The sequence below is a fragment of the Physella acuta genome, unplaced genomic scaffold, assembly GCF_028476545.2.
Source record: "Physella acuta isolate Inbredline_101_S28 unplaced genomic scaffold, ASM2847654v3 ptg001091l, whole genome shotgun sequence".
Classification (NCBI taxonomy): Eukaryota; Metazoa; Mollusca; class Gastropoda; family Physidae; genus Physella; species Physella acuta.
The window spans coordinates 4,144-23,519 of record NW_026732608.1 but is presented as its reverse complement, the minus strand read 5'-3'; the positions used below and the strand labels follow the sequence as shown (position 1 = coordinate 23,519).

The window sequence follows — 19,376 nt, the reverse complement described above, 5'->3', positions numbered from 1 at the left end:
GAAATACCTTGAGTATTAACCTCATACATAATGCATTTCAGTATTATTTATCAAATATATCCACAAATTAAAAAAACAAACAAACAACAACCATGATATATGCTTGTTTTTGGCTTCCAGTGGAGAATAGAACAAAAACTATCAAACTGATTTAAAATTCTTATCCATGGCAACCCAGGCTCCCCACTTATCTCTTAAAAGATCTTCATGACAGTTTTGGTTTCCTTTCCTGGTGATGTCCACTTTAGCACCTGACTAACGCTGTTACTATCTGCATTTCAGATGTGTCCTACACAACCAAACTTTCTGATGATGTGTCCTACACAACCACACTTTCTTTCTATGCTTACTTCTTACTTGCTGATTGTCTACACAAGGACGAACCGGTTACATAATACACAAAGAACAAAAATGGATAAACAAATTGTTCAATTTTTAGATTTTATTATTTTTCTTTTTTTTTAAAAATGGGTAGATCGACTACAGTAAGAAAAAAAAATTGAACATATTGACATCAGCAATACGAAAAAAAGTTCAATATAAATTATTTCTTTTATCATCAAACATTATTCACATATTTAATCAACTGAGAAATGTACAAAAGGGAATAACAAAAGGAAAAATAAATAACCATAGAAAACCTCTGCACCAGAACACCTGGTGTAGATCTATGTCAGCATGACACTCTTCAAGCCTAATGTTATATATATACATTACTTTTCTCTTGACAATTCATATAACTAATTCATCACAACCAGGTATATCGAAGTTCACATTTCAAGGAAAAGTTTTCCACGTAAACTGAAGATAAATTTCATTTTGAAAATTATGTTCACTAAGATCACAAAAAACGTGGCTATATAATTATGTAAATAATGTGATAATGCCTGATAATTTTTCCTTGAATGCACTGTTTTAGATTTCAGTACATACTTTTCATGTTAATAATTTTAAAATAACTTACATAATTCTAAAGTATTTCTAATGAATAGAGTACATATTATTCTTATCAATTATGGAACACCCAGCACAATTGAAGTCTAACATTATTGTGAGGTAAGTGCTCATTATAACAAAGGGATTTCTTAGAGAGAAACAGACACAGAAATGTCTTGAAAATAAAACATGATAAAGTGGATAGGATTTCTATGATCAACAAATAGAAAAACAGATGGTAAAGCAAAAAAAAAAAAAAAAAAAAAAGATTTAAAAAAAAAATTGAAATAATTTATGCTTAATTATTTTGCTGCATGACTCAACTTGTGATGTGTATAAACAGTTGATCCTTCAATGTTGCATTGATTCAAATCTTACAAATGAAAATCTTATGGCATGAAAAAAATAATATTTGTTCTCTTCCTACATATACAGATGACATATATTTACATTCTTACAGCAGTTTATACAAACATCCGTGGAAACCCGTAAACAATGAGTAGTGTTAGCACACCAAAGTCATCCAGCAATGGATAACAAAATAAACAACCAATCACTTTTTATTCAAACAACCAATCATGTTTTATTCAATCCTTCAAGCAACCAACCACATTTTATTCAAACAATCAAACAACCAACCACTTTTTATTCAATCAACCGATCCATCACTTTTATTCTAACAATCAATCACCAAAATGACCAATCATTATTATCCAACCAAACCTATTATGCCTAGCAATGAACCAAAACACTGGTGGATAAAAAAAATTGGATGTAAAGATATGCTGAAACAAAATATTTTGATGACAGCCGTGAAGTGACACGTGATATAAAGAGGGTACTGAGGTATTTAATCAATGGATGCCCAAGACCATTAGATCAGTTCAGTGCAACACGCTCAATGAGCTGAAGTAGCTTACAACTCCTGTCATTGCAAGATACTTATCTAAACAAATAGATCAATTTATTGTAGTCACAACTTTGCAATCCTTACTTGGTCAACATATTGTTAACTGTTCCAAGTTACCAACAGATCTCTATTTATTGCAAGCCAGTTAACTGTATTGAAATATAAATATTTATTTCAAACCAGTTAACTGTATTGAAATATAAATATTTATTTCAAACCAGTTAAGTGTATTGAAACAAATATCAATTACAACCCACTGAACTGTATTGAAATGTAAAAATTCATTACAACTTAGTAAATTGTGGTGAAATATAAATATATGTAAATTTAAAAACAAACAAAAGTTTCTACAAATAAACAACAAGTAAAAATAAGTTAAACAGTATAAAAAGTTACAACCAAAATGTTGCCATTTTTTTAGATTTAAAAAAAAAATGTAAATGTAAGTACTTAAAATATGGAAGACAGATACAAAACAACTCATTTGATACAACTGATTAAGTAGAATGGACTTCCTAAAGCACGTCCACAACCTAGCATCTCTTGGATATGATTAGTTGCTTTGAAACAAAGAAAAGTTGAACCCAAAAAATTTATGTTTAAAAGAATTTAAAAAAAAAAAGCTTAAATTTGCCATAATGAATGAACAGGATGATTTGATCTTAATTCTTCCCAAATTCATCATAATGAATGAACATGCTGATTTGATCATAATTCTCCCAAAATTCATCATAATGAATCAACATGCTGACTTGATCTTAATTCTCCCAAAATTCATCATAATGAATCAACATGCTGATTTGATCTTAATTCTCCCAAAATTCATCATAATGAATAAACATGCTGATTTGATCATAATTCTCCCAAATGAAAGACCACAGAAAGAAGGCAATATAAAATAAGGTCACAATTGGTTGTAAACAAAGCAAGATCAGTTGTTTTTTTTAAATGTGCTCAACAGATTTTTTCATTAACATGGTATGTCAACTTTGCATGAAACAACAGTAAATAAACACATAGAACAATCTAGTATAGTAACAATGGCTTAGTAAATAAACACATAGAACAATCTAATTGTAGCATTTTTTTTCAAGAAAAATAGTTCTGTGCCAAAATATAGAAAATATTTGATCAGGGGAATTTGTAATCACACTAAAAATTATATTTCTAATTAATCATTTAAAATTGTTTCCTGAATAACAAAAGTATAACATGACTAATGACTCAAATATAAAGTATACATAAACTATAATGCAAATAAATTTGTAGAGAAATGATTTCATTAAGAGGCTTGATTGTCTAAGCTGTTTCCCCATTGGGGGTTTTGCCTTGATGGTGCGGGTGGGAAGAAGAACTTGTGACTGGAATGGTGCTGGCAGGGACATGATTGGATGATTTTACAGGGGAGGATACTCTACTATGATTTTGGCCTGCTCTCCCTTTGTTTGATTGGTGAGCTTTATCTCCAGAATGTGGATTATTTCTCTTCTCTTCTAAAGACAAAAAATAATAATGAATCATCTGATTAATAATATATTAAACACAAAATTGAATACACAGTTAAAAAAAACTAATTATGAAATATTTCAGAAGCTGCAGTTCTATGAGCCTAAAAAAGATTAAACGCTATTAATTCATAGAATTTATGGGACAACTAATCTGCAAGATGATTTAGTCAAGAAATTTACTTACTTGAATGGGACACATGGCTACATGAAAAGGAACAACTCTGTACAGCTACATCTTTACTTTCACAACCACAATTATTACTCTCTGTACAAGACAAAAGTTTATTAAATTAACTGACTATAATGACTCATTTTACTGAAAATGTACAATTTACACTGAGAACCATGTCAGAAATCAGATTGTTATGACTTACCAGAATGTGCAGGTGATAATGTAGGTCCACAACAAAGACGAGGGTCACACGGTGGCCTGTTGACCCCCACCGCCTGCCCCCCATGTCCTCCCTGGTGCTGCGGAGGCTTGTGATGTAACACATGGTGGTTAGAATGGGCGTGGCTATCACAATTTGAACAAAACACAGACGCACTGTCCTCTTTATCACACTGCTGGTGGGGGCAGTAACAAGGGTCCCTGACCACCTCGCAACAGCAGGGGTAGGGGGGTGTGTTGGTCCTTCGCACAGAAGACCCTGGGTCGCAGCAATCACAGGAAGAAACAGCCAAGTGCTGGCTGCAGCTAGGACTGTCTGACAGGGTGCGCGCATGTTGGCTGCTATTTACACAAGATTTACAATGCAATTTACAAGGGATCTCTGCTGGGAGGTGAGTGAGTGATGAATGAGATGAGGGGTGAGAAGGCATGTGTTTGCTGTCACAGTGTCTGCAGTTGTTCCCTGTTTGGTCCCCACAGCAGTTTGGTCTCCGCTTGCTGCCCTCACTGTCTTTACCACGCAGGCAGCACGACGAGACATGCTGGGGTTCAGGCTGCGTGGCTGCACGGCCACATGCGGAGCTGTTATCCACAGCCGCGCAGTCGTCGACGTGGGGATGACGTAGTAAAGAAGACGAGGACTCCACCTCCCGACTATCACAAGAATCACAACACAGTCTATGTCTGTCTCCGCCCTCCTCGCGCTGCGGCACCGCACTGGTGGACCCACACAGCCTGTTGTGATTGGTAGGCTTTGTGGGGTGAAAAGTTTGAAACAAGGACCTCACATCGGGGGAGCCCGTGTGATGCTGGTCACTCTGGTCATCCGAGGCGGGGGAGTGGGGCGGGGATGGTGGATTTCTCTTGAACTCGTCAGTGACCACATGCAGCTGGTGGTAGCTAGCTGGGACCTTCTGGTGGCCTGAATGGCTGGAGGGGGGGTCACTGCTTCCACTGTGCTGACCACTGCTGGTGCTGTGTCTGCTTTCAATTGTGTCCCCATCACTGGCAGCGTACTGGAGACTGGACACTGAATTGGCTGGGGAGGAAGAGAAAAAACACTTAAGGCCACTGTAAAACCTGACCAGACACAAGAAGTAGGTTAGATATAATTAACATAATACCAGTGAATGTGCTTGTTGCTTACCTCGCTTTAACTGACACAACAGCCGGTCACCAGCTGTCATTGTAGGGGGATGGTGGTCATCTTCATCAACACCGCTGGGCACAATAGCTGGACGGTTGTACCCGTTGGCTCGGAATTGACCAGATGATGACTCATAGCCCGACTCTTTCATTTGATAATCCCCTGCTAGAAAACAGAAATCATTGGTTTACAAGGGAAATATAATTTTTCAATCATTTATATAGATGTAAGACGATACTGTCTTGAGTATTCTATGTTGGGAGTAGTTGAGACAATGCTATGTCTAGAGTACTTAAGACTGTATTTTATGGGGTAGTCAAGATGATCCTGTGTGGGGAGGTTAAGACTAATCTATGTCTGTGGTAGTGGAATTATCTATGTCTGGTGGAGGTAAGACTATTCTGTCTTGTAGAGACTATTGAATGAGGAGGTAGAGGCAAACAAACTGTAAATATCTTACTCTGATAATGGAAGCCAGCAATGGTTAGAGGACCTTGTGAATAACTGCCTTCTTTATCTGAGGACATGTAGCCAGAGCTGGGCACCTCACCAGGCAGGGTGGTCTCTTCTAAAAGATCAACACAAAAATTAGGAACTTAGTCATCAACATATTTCAAAACAAGAGTAACACATAATAGGAATTTACTCTAGTGAAACTTTTAAAATTAAAAGTAAAAAAAAAAAAAATGTTTGGTTGGATGAAGCTTGAAGAAGTAGAGTGAAACTAAATGGTATGTACCTGTGGGCGTGGCGCTGTACCCCTCATGTCGTTTCCTGGTCTGGTAGATGATGATGACCCAGACGAGTGAGGTCCCCACCACACAACACACCACGGCAATGATGATGATCCCCGTGGTGGTTGACTCGTCATCCAGGCCAAAGGTGTTTCCACCAGGGCCACTGACGTCACCAGATGGGCTCAAAACCTGAGGGTGGAGTGGAGAAAATGGTTTTTAAACTGCTACAAACTGCTTGAAACCTCTGCTCTATTTTCATGTAGCCAAGTGGAGTATATTTAACATTAGAAACTTTAAACCTTGCTATGAATGAAATAATTATAGATCTTGTTATTTAACCATTACTAATGTTTACAAAGACTAGCATGTTGTTGTACCTGTAGTTCAGTTGTTCCTTTAGCAGTGCCTAAGCTGTTGGACATTCGGCATGCATAGATCCCTGCATCTGACCACTGGGTATCAACAATGACCAAAAGTTGACTGTCCACTGTCACAAAATGGCGAGGTGTTCTCTGGAATTGTAAAAAAAAAAAAACAACATGTAATCATACAACAGAAGACCACACCATCAAAAAATGATCCCGACAAGATCCTGTCTGTCTAGATCAGCTAGCAAGTGTAGTTGGGTACCCACCACAAGTTCCTTATCATCCTTCAACCAGGTGAGCTTAGGGGGAGGGTTCCCTGAGGCCATACACTGCAGCACTGTGGTTTCCCCTTTCTTGGTGGCCTTTTTACTCAACATGGGCTGGACAAAGTCTGGTGTTTCTGTAGTCATACAAAGTGAGGGTTTTTCATTCAGTTTGATATGACATGTCTTATCAGGCTTTACTAAAATAACTAGTTGTTTAGTCTTAAAATATTACATTTTAGTTTTATTTTTAAAATATTCAATAAAACTGACCCAAAACAGTAACAGTGGCATTAGAGATGATGACCCCTGCTTCATTTCTGGCCATACAGCTGTAGACCCCCTCGTCCGCTATACTGGTGGCCATGATGTAGAACCTGTCGTCACTAGGGTAAACGTGCATGCGTCGCTCACGGGCAGCAGGGAAGCTGTCACCACCGTCCTTCTGCCAGGAGATCTCTGGCGTGGGTTGACCAGCGGCCGCACACTTGAGCTCAGCTGGTTTCCCTGCCTTGACCGTCACGTCCTCAGGCTTGAGGGTAAACACAGGGTAGACTGTGGACACAACATGTTTGTTAGCTGGTATTTCATACACTTTGTAAACAGTTCTCTATCTAAACTGATGTGTAAACACAGGGTAGACTGTGGACACAAGATGTTTGTTAGCTGGTATTTCATACACTTTGTAAACAGTTCTCTATCTAAATTGATGTGTAAACACAGGGTAGACTGTGGACACAAGGTGTTTGTTAGCTGGTTGATAGAGAGTTTTCTATACTTTTTTGCAGTAAACAGTTCTCTATCTTAAATGATGTGCATGGCTGGAAGATACTGACAGCAGCTAGCTCACTGGATCTAACAGTATTTAACTTCTCAAACGGATAAACTTGTATTTAACTTCTCAAAGTGGATCAACTAGTATAAATGTTTTCATAGTTCAAAGATTAAAATGGTGACTCTTATTTTACCTTATATATAAATATGAATAATATATGCACATTTTCAACACAATGCTAGTTCACTTGACAAAAGAAAAGGATAGCTATTATCAAGTAAAGGAATAAACACAAAACCATGGAGAGGAGAGACTTACCATACACCTGTATCTGGGCCCATTGGGACGAGGCAATGCCAAACTCATTAGACACAACACAGTGATAGCGTCCAGCCATGCTGTCTTGTACGTCCAGCAGGACCAGGTGCGACGTGTAACGCTTGGTGTCACCGTCACTGCTGGCAGTGATGAAGGAGTAGGTCTCGTCTAGAAGCTGATCACAGATCAAACAAAACACGCATTGATTGAAGGAAGTGAGGAGGAATGACATTAAAGTGTAAAGATATATAATTCTTCTCTAATATTGTGTGGTGACAGTGAGCTACCTACCACGTTGTCTTTCTTCCACTGTATGTTAGGCTGTGTGTTCCCTGTGACTGCAGCCTGACATGTCAATGTAAGGTTACCATCTTTAAAGGCATTGGTTGTCTGGGGACTCTCTATGATGTAAGGCTTGGGAAACTCTGTGTTGTCTGCATAGACGGGAGCATTGGTAGAATCAGACTTTAGTGTAATTTTTTGTTGTTAGAATAAGACTTTCATCCAAAGGAATTTTTTTTTGTTAAAATCAGACTTTAATCTAGTGGGATTTTGTTTGTGTGTAAATCAAAGATCCCTTTAATACTATTTATGCTTGTGAACAAGTTTTATCTACTGATATAAAATATTTGCTTTTGAAAATGAGAAAATTATTAAATGTATGAAGTGTAGACCTAGATTATCATCTTGTGCTAGAAAGAGTTCTCTATTCTACAGGCAGGTTATATCTAGTGTGACTTACTGCACTTGAAGTCTACAGCATCAACCAGGACCAGAGGCCTATCCCTCAGTGTGGAGGGGTGGTGGCATGTCCCTATAGCAGAGTTCTGGAAACCTGTCATTTTGAGCCACGGGTTCAACCACTTGAGGTCACAGTCACAGTAGAACTTGGAAGAGTTGAAACGCCTGGAGGGGGAGGTTGGTTGTATTGAGATAATGGTGACATGTTGGTTGTATTGAGTTAATGGTGACGTACAGGTTGTATTGAGTTTATGGTGACACACTGGTTGTATTGAGATTATGGTGACATACAGGTTGTATTGAGATTATGGTGACACACTGGTTGTATTGAGATTATGGTGACACACTGGTTGTATTGAGAGAATGGTGACACACAGGTTGTATTGAGATTATGGTGACACACTGGTTGTATTGAGAGAATGGTGACACACTGGTTGCATTAAGTTAATGGTGACACACTGGTTGACATAAAGGTGACATGGCTGTATTGAGATAATGGTGACACACTGGTTGTATTAAGTTAATGGTGACACACTGGTTGTATTGATATAATGGTGACAAATTTGTATTGACATAAAGGTGACATGGTTGTATTGAGATAATGGTGACAAACTAAAGGAAAATGTCAGTCATACTGAGATGATGAAGTGCTTGTATCAAGAAAAACATGTGTGACTCACAAATCTCTGAGGTCACGCAGATGCTCAAACGCGTTCTCCTGTATGGCGGTGATGTCGTTGTCCTCCAGGTACAGCTGGCGCAGCTTGGTCAGCCCATAGAAGGCCTGCATGGCGATGGAACGGATGGAGTTGGACTTGAGGGACAGTCTGGTCAAGCTGGTCAGCCCACGGAAGATCTTGGCATCCACCATGGTCCAGCCCAGCTGGTTGGAGTTGATCTCTCTGGAGATCAAATATAAAATGTTCATTGACACAGTTGCTAGAGATAGTCAGTAAATGTGTCTGTTTTCAACTAAAACAACTAATGGTGTCGGGGGAGTGCATGTAAGGGTTAGTAAAAAACATTAGTACTATATATCCTGGTTATAAAGTCGACCCCCAGGTTTTTCAGTTAAAAGATAGTTTTGGATATACCAGCTCTATATGGAGACACCCAATTTTTGAAACAATTTTCCTGTTATAAAAAGTAGTCGTTTATGCAAGAAAATTAGGTAGTTTAAAGCATTCAGCTAAGATAAGTACTTGTAGTGAATTTACTGCTATTTATGTTGTAAGCAAATATTAAAAGATTAACTTTTAGCTTTAAAGTGGACTGGACATGGAGTACATATTAGAGTGGTATCAAGCTGTATCCCCCAACCCTCCTCTACAGAGCACCAAGCTAAAACTTGACACCTGGTCAGGTGCGCCGCCCAAATTTTTATTCCCCAGAAATAATAACATCCTGGTGGAGTGAAGTGCAACAAGCACCAGACCCTACCATCTGGACTGGGCTTTATTTTCCATTAGCCAGTTATGCTCTCACCAGCACCCATATCTAGCTATATCTATATTCCACTCATCAAGTTTTATCTCAACATTTTTTTCTTCTCTTTCTATTTTGAAACCTGTCCAGATGCTACATTATTTTTAATTAATTTTTATAAACAAAATTAAAATCTGCAATGCTAATGATTAATTAAGAAAAACGTTTTTTTCTTCTTCTTCTCTTCCTGACATACTCAATTTAAAAATTACCGAAGTATCTTTATTTATGTTCAGACTTCTCTCTACCCCTCCCCCCTCCTCATGATTACAGCTAGTAGAGAAGAAAACGGTAAGTGGCAGAAACAAATTTCACAAGGTGAGATAAGTAAATGGGGGGAAAAATGATATCGGGACAAGGGGAGAGCAATCACAAGAGATGCACTGTTTAAATAAATAGAGAGAAGATGAAAGCCAGATTCTCTTCCATTTCGACAGCCAAACGAATCGATCGGGTTGCCTTTGCACTGTCTCTGTATTGCCCTTTTGGTTCCAAATTAACCCACTCTTTCCACGATTGTTTCCTAAAATACACGCCCCATTCCATCCTGGGGGACACTTGTGAGGGGGCTTGCTCAAATGCCAGCAGTGTGTAATATATATATATATATATATATATATATATATATATATATATATATATATATATATATATATATATATATATATATATATATATATATATATATATATATACACACACATATATATATATATATATATATATATATATATATACACACACACACATACATACATACATACATACATACATACATACATACATACATACATACATACATACATACATACATACATACATACAACCTATAGTGATAATGAATGAAAATGAACCGCATATGCGAGTAAGTATTGAAACACACACACCCCACCCAGCAGCCGAGAGCTGAAAATGCTGTAGCTGAATCATGCTACCCCGTGCATGTTGGTACGAGCATCAAGGAGAACATAATTTAGCCAGCCAGAAATCTTGAATTAATCAAGCCCCAACAAATTAAGCCCTTCCCCGCGTGTGACATGTGTTATGCAGGTTGCCGGGTTAGCCTTTAAAAAAAAAACGAAAGCCCATTCACGTCTTGCCGTCCATCTGTTTAGTATATTTGTTATTTATTTCCCTAGCTGCCTGCACAGTGCCTGGGCGTCTGTTCCCCAACTAGTCATCGTTAATGATAGCGTTGACTGATAAGATGAAAGCGTCGAGCTAAAGACGGACGGTATCAAAAGTTTCGGCTTCACGGCTAAACCGTCCATTAAGATGACAAGACACACACACACACTGTAAGGCTAACGGTTAAACCGTTCATTAAGCTGACAAGACACACACACTATAAGACCAACGGTTAAACCGTCCATTATGCTGACAAGACACGCAGTGTATGACTAACGGTTAAACCGCCAATTAAACTGACAAGACACACACACACAATGTATGACCAACGGTTAAGACCGTCTGTTAGAGTGTGTGTGTCTTTGCTTAGTTCTCCCAGGCTAGATCCAATGATGTGATACACTGTGTTTATCAGGGAGGTCTAGCTTTACATGGACTACATAAAACAATACGATTAACCAGAGAAACAGGTAAAAGGTCTTCAATACTAGATATACAATACGAGGTACAACTACGTTACAGCATCTGTGGGTGGTCCCACCCCAAATGTTTCATTAGTCTAATGTTTGACTGGGCCAACAGATGGAGTGTCTACCAACATTTGTACTGGAACTTGGATCAAAAGACGAGCTATACAAGGAACTGTTGCGATGGGAGACTAATCTAGACAATGGTACCTGGAATTGTGGCATAGATGTGTTGTCAAGTGTGCTAGGGCTGTGCTATAGATGTGTTGTCAAGTGTGCTAGGGCTATGCTATAGATGTGTTGTCATGTGTGTTAGGGATATGCTATAGATGTGTTGTCAAGTGTGCTAGGGCTATGCTATAGATGTGTTGTCATGTGTGCTAGGGCTGTACTATAGATGTGTTGTCATGTGTGCTAGGGCTGTACTATAGATGTGTTGTCATGTGTGCTAGGGCTGTACTATAGATGTGTTGTCATGTGTGCTAGGGCTGTACTATAGATGTGTTGTCAAGTGTGCTAGGGCTATGCTATAGATGTGTTGTCATGTGTGTTAGGGCTGTGCTATAGATGTGTTGTCATGTGTGCTAGGGCTGTACTATAGATGTGTTGTCATGTGTGCTAGGGCTGTACTATAGATGTGTTGTCAAGTGTGCTAGGGCTATGCTATAGATGTGTTGTCATGTGTGTTAGGGCTGTGCTATAGATGTGTTGTCATGTGTGCTAGGGCTGTACTATAGATGTGTTGTCAAGTGTGCTAGGGCTATGCTAAAGATGTGTTGTCATGTGTACTAGGGCTATGCTATAGATGTGTTGTCATGTGTGCTAGGGCTATGCTAAAGATGTGTTGTCATGTGTGCTAGGGCTATGCTAAAGATGTGTTGTCATGTGTGCTAGGGCTGTGTTATAGATGTGTTGTCATGTGTGCTAGGGCTATGCTATAGATGTGTTGTCATGTGTGCTAGGGCTATGCTATAGATGTGTTGTCATGTGTACTAGGGCTATGCTATAGATGTGTTGTCATGTGTACTAGGGCTATGCTATAGATGTGTTGTCATGTGTACTAGGGCTATGCTATAGATGTGTTGTCATGTGTACTAGGGCTATGCTATAGATGTGTTGTCATGTGTGCTAGGGCTGTGTTGTCATGTGTACTAGGGCTATGCTATAGATGTGTTGTCATGTGTACTAGGGCTATGCTATAGATGTGTTGTCATGTGTACTAGGGCTATGCTATAGATGTGTTGTCATGTGTACTAGGGCTGTGCTGCAGATGTGTTGTCATGTGTGCTAGGGCTATGCTATAGATGTGTTGTCATGTGTGTTAGGACTAGACCAAGATACACGTCAGCAAATACCCATGCATTCAATCTCCCTGAACCTCACATTTAAAGACGAATGTTGGCGCAGACGGCATTTAAAGACACGTTTACAATTGATCAACTCATGGGTGGGCTCCCAGTAAACATAGGCACGGTTCACATCAAAGTATAAACCCGCTCCAAATCAGTCAGCGGACAGGCCGAGTGGTTGGCTGTCTTACTGGTTGACCGTCCGAGTGGTTGTCCGTCCCTGTGGTTGTTAGTCCGAGTGGGTGCCAGTCCCTGTGGTTGCCAGTCCGAGTGGTTGTCCGTCCCTGTGGTTGTCAGTCCGAGTGTTTGAGCGCCTCCACCTGTGGACTCCCCGTGTGGTCTACAGCCAACAACAAACTGAAGGTTGTGGTGAGCCATCAAGCTGGTGTGTCTCGGGTTTGTGGCATACATAAACCCTCCATTTGTTGCCCCTTTAATACATCCCTCCAACGTTACCGCAACATTTTTTTGTGCAACACGTGTTACGCCCCTTACTTGGAGGGTGGGAGGGGGCGCGGGCATGTTTGCAGTGCACACATTAAATGCTAATTTAAAGATGGCAAAATGCTAATGAGTAAGATACACTCGTTTGACACGAGACCGTTAGGTAAACAATCAGTCAATTCTTCCAAGATCTCAGTCAGGGAGGTTCTAGTAAAGATCCAGGTTTAGAAAGTTCTTCAGAGAAATGATGGGCCCGTAGGCTGTAATAGTTACTTGGTCCATAGGCAGTGTTTTTTATTTGGCCCATAGTGACAAGTGCTAGTTACTTGGCCCATAGTAACAAGTGGTAGTGACTTGGCCCATAGTAACAAGTGTTAGTTACTTGGCCCATAGTAACAAGTGTTAGTTACTTGGCCCACAGTAACAAGAGTTAGTTACTTGAGTGACAAGTGTTAGTTACTTGGCCCATAGTGACAAGTGTTAGTTACTTGGCCCATAGTGACAAGTGTTAGTTACTTGGCCCATAGTGACAAGTGTTAGTTACTTGGCCCATAGTGACAAGTGTTAGTTACTTGGCCCATAGTAACAAGTGTTAGTTACTTGGCCCATAGTGACAAGTGTTAGTTACTTGGCCCATAGTAACAAGTGTTAGTTACTTGGTCCATAGTAACAAGTGTTAGTTACTTGGCCCACAGTAACAAGTGTTAGTTACTTGGCCCACAGTAACAAGTGTTAGTTACTTGGCCCACAGTAACAAGTGTTAGTTACTTGGCCCACAGTAACAAGTGTTAGTTACTTGGCCCATAGCCGGTAAAGTGTGTTACGGGTGGAGTGCACGTTAAACATAGCGTACGTGTTGAGCTGGGGCAGGGGGAAGGGAGGGAAGAGCGGTTGTTGAAACAAGTCTACGTAAGGGGACATAACGCAGGTGGGTGGGTTAAGGAAGGGAGGTAACAGCGATAAAGAACGGCGTTTCACACCTTCGTGTTTGGGTCCTTATTTGCTTGCGACAGCATGGTCTTAAAATTCTACAGCTTTGCCGGTTTTTTTTTTTTCTTCTCTCTCTCTTTCCCTCTTGGGGCAGAAAGATAAAGAAAGGACAAGGGTATTAAAATCATGTCACTCAATAGCTATACACGGCGTTCTTGAAGGAAAAAAAATCTATCCCTTCTTGATTGGCTAGAACATAGCCACGTGATGAACTTATTGTAAGAACTCGACAGAGTTAAACTATACATCAGGGAAAGAAACTCACAACAACCACCTGTAAATCGTTGAAAAACATTTACATGTTATCTTGAAAAACTGATGTGACCGTTTTTGAATGCGCGCATTTTAATCAGTATCGACACACACGAAATGTTTTTTTTAACCATCCTCCAACCCGTGGTCTATCCCACCCTCCACAACCAAGGGAAGCAATTCTTCCATACGGTTAACCATAGGCACTATTCAAAGCAATAAAAAAAAATGTCGTCATCAGCGCTCTAATCTCCGGTCACATTTGAATGTGGGTGACACACACTAGCCTCCTACCCCGGCAGTGAACGGGTAGAGCGAATACAAAGAAAAGGGGCTCGCTGTTTACTTTGTACTGACTTTCTCCCTTTTTTTTTTAACCAGCAACACGATCAAATGGACGTATGTGTTATCTGGTCAAATCAAACCGCGCGGGATTCTTCCAACGCCGACAATAGCAAAAAGGAAAATGTCGATGTCGATGACGAACAATAAGCTCCAACAAGCAGATCTTTAAGTGCCCCCCCCCTCCCACTTTTAACAAGGGCCTACATTTTAATGCATCATACCGCACCCCATTAATCATTTTGATGAGGACGAATACCCAAGATGACTTAGATTTAAGAAAGATTTCTGGTTTTTTTTAATTTGTTGAAAAAGCGGCTTTACCCATACAAAGTTTTATGGTGGAGGCCCAGGTCACGCACGAGTAGTCGTGCGAAGATTGGCAGATTTACACCCAGATAATCCACTCGCGCAGACTTAACAGGACCGACTACGTTCAAAACTGTGTAGGGTGTGGGTTGGGTGTTGTAAACTTCCAAACTAGAATCCAGGCAAGACTGGTATGTAAACAATGACACCTCGATGTGTCAAATCAAATTCTGTGGTACAAAACTCAATTAACTAGCTCGGTGGCCGAAGAATTCAGCTCGTTTTAAAAGAAGGAGTAATTATCTAAAGCAAACGAAAAGTCCTCCACTTTATAAGTATTAGAAACATTTAATTGGCAAGTCAATGAAAAAGTGTACATAGGGTTGTGCTGTGGTAGGGAAGGTATCGGGCGCCGGTGGCTGCGGTGTCACTCGTTAACTGGAGTGGTGGGGTGACACAGGTATTTGTGTAGCTGAGCTCATTGGGAGGGGGGGGGTTAAGGGATCTAAAGTAGGGAGGTTTAGGGATCTATGGTGGGGAGGTTAAGGTATCTATGGTGGGGAGGTTAAGGTATCTAGGGTGGGGAGGTTAAGGTATCTAGGGTGGGGAGGTTAAGGTATCTATGGTAGGGAGGTTAAGGTATCTACAGTAGGGAGGTTAAGGTATCTATAGTAGGGAGGTTAAGGTATCTAGAGTAGGGAGGTTAAGGTATCTACAGTAGGGAGGTTAAGGTATCTATGGTGGGGAGGTTAAGGTATCTACAGTAGGGAGGTTAAGGTATCTACAGTATGGATGTACGGGTATCTGTGGTAGAGAGGTATGGGTATCTACAGTAGGGAGGTAACTGTATCTGTGATAGTGAGATAAAGGTATCGATGGTGGAAAAGTAAAGGTATTTACGGCGGGGAATCAAGTTACAACTGGGTCACCAGGGGTAAAAATCACAAACTGACCGACCACGATGTAACCTGTGACCATTCGACCACTAGGGAAAACGTTGCTAATTGACCAACGGCCAAATGTTTGACCAATAAAACCCGTGTGCATGTGTTGATAGCAAAAAATGCTATTCTGTTTTCACCCCCCCCCCCCTCCCGAACTCCCCCTGTGTGTTAGGTGACGTTACCGCACGTGTTACACGAGCCAATATTTAAACACGGATGTTGATAAACACAGGTGTATCCCTCCCCTGCCATCGCCCCAACCCCTCGCGTTATTTACACGACAATATCACACGGGCAAGCCGAATTGAACAGATAAATAATAAACCCCTGCTTGGCTGTGCAAGAAACGAACAACACAGAGAGAAAAAAAAAAAACCTCACGTCCCTTTCACACTTCACTAGCCGTTCGCTCTAAAGTCCATCGTGATTTTCCGACCCCCCTCGCGAGGCACGGTTTCCCCAAAGCTGGCCAAACAAGAGTAATCTTCCCTGGACTACAGGGCAGGTCCTAACAACGCCCCCCTCCCCCCTTCATGTCACTTCCTGTATTGTCGTGTGTCCTCTCTCCCTCAAAGGTGACGTCGTTTGCATGTTAAATTTAACTCAAGTCTTCCAGCCTACCCCCCTCCCTCACCCTCTCGTGAATCTACAGGATCCTTGACGCGTGTTAAAACAAAGAGTATAGAGTTGCACACCGATAGGCAAATGGATTAACGTGGGATTAAACGCCGCGGTTGGAAAGCAAACGATATCAGGTGGTGTTCTGCTAGAGGTCGAAGCGAGCTGTCTCACCCGTCCCCTGGGTCTATACAACCTCTCGCCCGTCCCCTGGGTCTATAGAACCTCTCGCCCGTCCCCTGGGTCTATAGAACCTCTCGCCCCCAGGTGACTCGGGACAAGAGAAACACAAGGTGTCGGTACCACCGTGTGTGGGTCTATATCACCGTCTATGTTTCTTTTAGGCAGGAGGGGGAGGGAACGAAATAGAATGTATATAGAAAATATATACTTTTACCACTGCTCGCCCCTCACCCGGAGAAAAAAGTATGAAAGAAACCCTTATCACCGTGTAGGCCTATGTGTTTTTCACTGTGTGTGTGTGTGTGTTTATACATACTTCAACATTCTTATACGAACCTCCATCCTACCCATAGTACTAAACTTGTTTTCTTTTTAAAATGATTTGAAGAGTTAGCTATGTTTACTATAGTGCGTAAAAAAAAAAATCCAAAAATTTCCCCATTAGAACAGTGACAATCCCCAAGGGAGACAACTAGAAAAATTGCACTACACCAGTTGTAAGAGTTGGGGGGTCACGTGACAAGGGTGCTACTCACAGCGTGGTCAGGTCGGCCAGCTGTCCAAAAGCCCCATCATCAATGCGGGCGATCAGGTTGTGGTCCAGCACCAGCACGCTGAGCGAGGTCAGGTGGGCCAAGTTGCTCTCCGTGATGGCGGTCAGCAGGTTCCCTGTCAGATAGCTGGGGATTCAAACAAGAGTTCACGTCAGTATAAAACATATCTCTCTTCACTGGGTTGGGGGGGGGGGGGGTTATACTGGAGTGGGGAGGAGGGGCTATATTGAGGGGGGATGATGAGTACAGATTTGACACAGTAACACACACATATACGTATATTTGGGGGATTGGGGGTGAGGGGCAGAGGCGTAGCGACCCTTCCCGGCGCCCGGGGACAAACTTTCGATTTGCACCCCCTCGAACTTTTCATTTGCACCCCCCCCCCCCTCAAACTTTCAATTGGGGGGGGGGGGGGGAATTCAGATTGGACTCAGTAATACAGAAAACTAGAACACAAGCCTGAACCAATTGAAGCTGACCAAAAACGTTGAGCTAGGAAACTATTGAGAGGGGGTGGGGGTGTCTATTTGGGGGTGGGAAGGGGGGTGGGTGAGAAGTTCAGATTAGACTCAGTAATACATAAATCTCAGTAAACCAGAACACAAGCCTGATCCAATTGAAGCTGACCAAGAAAGTTCAGCTAGGAAAACCATTCAATATGTCATGTATCAGAAATGGCGGCTCCCGGCGTTGTTTATCCCCCCCTCCCCCTCCACCCAACACACGTGCGCTGGCTGGCCTCCTCACCTAGAGTAAATAAACAGACGCCTAGGAAAGTTCACGCTCGCCCTAAACGTTTGGTCTCGCTTACCTCGCACATCGGCATCTATTTTCAACTCACCCCCCTCCCACCCCTTACCCCCACCCCTCACTTTCCTCCTTTAAAACGCCCCATCATCTCCCTGTTAAATCACCTCTCATCGTTTCGCCATTCTTTCATTACGTGATTGAGCCATTAATTAAAACTCGCGCAGGATATCTCCTCGTGCACGGCTCGCTGTTCATTACCCATCCTCTCGTGTTCCCTCTCCACTGCCGCTCCATGGAATCGATGCCACTTACCCTATCATCTGTTAATAACAGAGTTGAAACAAGCGGGGGTAGGGGAGTGAAAAAAGAGGGGGGTGGGGGTATTTGTATAAACCTCCTAGCCACAGTAGAAAGAGTGGAGGGGGGGGGGGGAGTATTTGTATAAACCTCCAAGCCATACATACAACTCGTTTCTTTACACACTGCAAACGTTGAGAGACTAAATTATATTAAAAAATATTTAGATGATAAAACGTGTATACGCGTGACACATCACCCCCCCCCCCCCACAAGACATAGATACCCCTACTACTACCCAACATCGGGGTCCCCCCCCCCCCTTTATTCCATACCCCAGGAGACAGCGATACACCTACTTACCAAGTCTGGGATCCACGCACCTGATTTAACCATTTAGCTCACCGATAAGCGAGCGCCTTTAATTTGCCCAGGTGTTGCCTTATTTACCCCCCCCCCCCCCCCCACTCTCCCCACGCCCCGAACGTTGATTTACACTCGTCAGTCTGCCTGTTAGTACCAGCACGTGTGTGTGTGTGTTAGTGCGGTCAGGCTGATGTTTGCCTTCACAGACCATCTGGCCACCCACAACTAAAAAATCCACACCACCACCAAAAAAAAACCACACCACCACCAAAAAATCTTAAAGAAATTTTTTTTAATCATTGCAAAGTACTAAAAAAATAACTTCACTATATCACTCAAGATCTTTAATAAAAATTTGTTTTCAAATCAAATTTCTTTAAGCTTTTAATTTATCTCCACACTGGCCAAACAAAATCGTTCAAGTATAAGTGGCGTTAAGAATCGAACTTTCCGACTCCCGTGTCTATAAATACGGGGAGCCACCTCAAAGAAAGAGGAGCAGGATGGGAGTCAGACGAGGCAAAGACATAAAGAGCTCGGCTGGAAGATTCTTCACAGCTGTTTGGATATCGGCACTCGAGCTCAAAACTCTCAAAACATCGAAGCACTCACTAATGATCTCGGCGTCCTCGTATAAAAACATCATTTCCTCCGCGCTGCTTCTCTCCCCACTGCCTACTCGTTTTTTAAAAATCCTTTCACGGTGTGGGCGAGGGTGCCCCACCCCTACTTTACAGCGGGTTTCTTTTTTCAAGTAATAACTTCAATATGCATTTGTAAAACATAGAACAAGATCTAAAC

At 41.4% G+C, this 19,376-nt stretch overlaps 1 protein-coding gene across 1 annotated transcript; it reads right to left on the bottom strand.

Annotated features, from left to right (window-relative positions):
- Positions 1–412: 412 nt before the first annotated feature.
- Positions 413–18,605, bottom strand: LOC131955667 (leucine-rich repeats and immunoglobulin-like domains protein 3). The gene is made up of 16 exons (XM_059319867.1): positions 18,573–18,605; positions 18,225–18,232; positions 17,142–17,285; positions 8,775–8,996; positions 8,096–8,259; positions 7,645–7,787; positions 7,354–7,528; positions 6,534–6,815; positions 6,264–6,397; positions 6,007–6,141; positions 5,632–5,818; positions 5,353–5,460; positions 4,893–5,057; positions 3,729–4,784; positions 3,539–3,619; positions 413–3,339 (listed from the first exon to the last, which is right to left on the bottom strand). Exons 1-16 carry the CDS (start codon positions 18,603–18,605, stop codon positions 3,146–3,148), a joined length of 3,231 nt encoding a protein of 1,076 aa, XP_059175850.1. The 3' UTR covers positions 413–3,145.
- Positions 18,606–19,376: the final 771 nt, after the last annotated feature.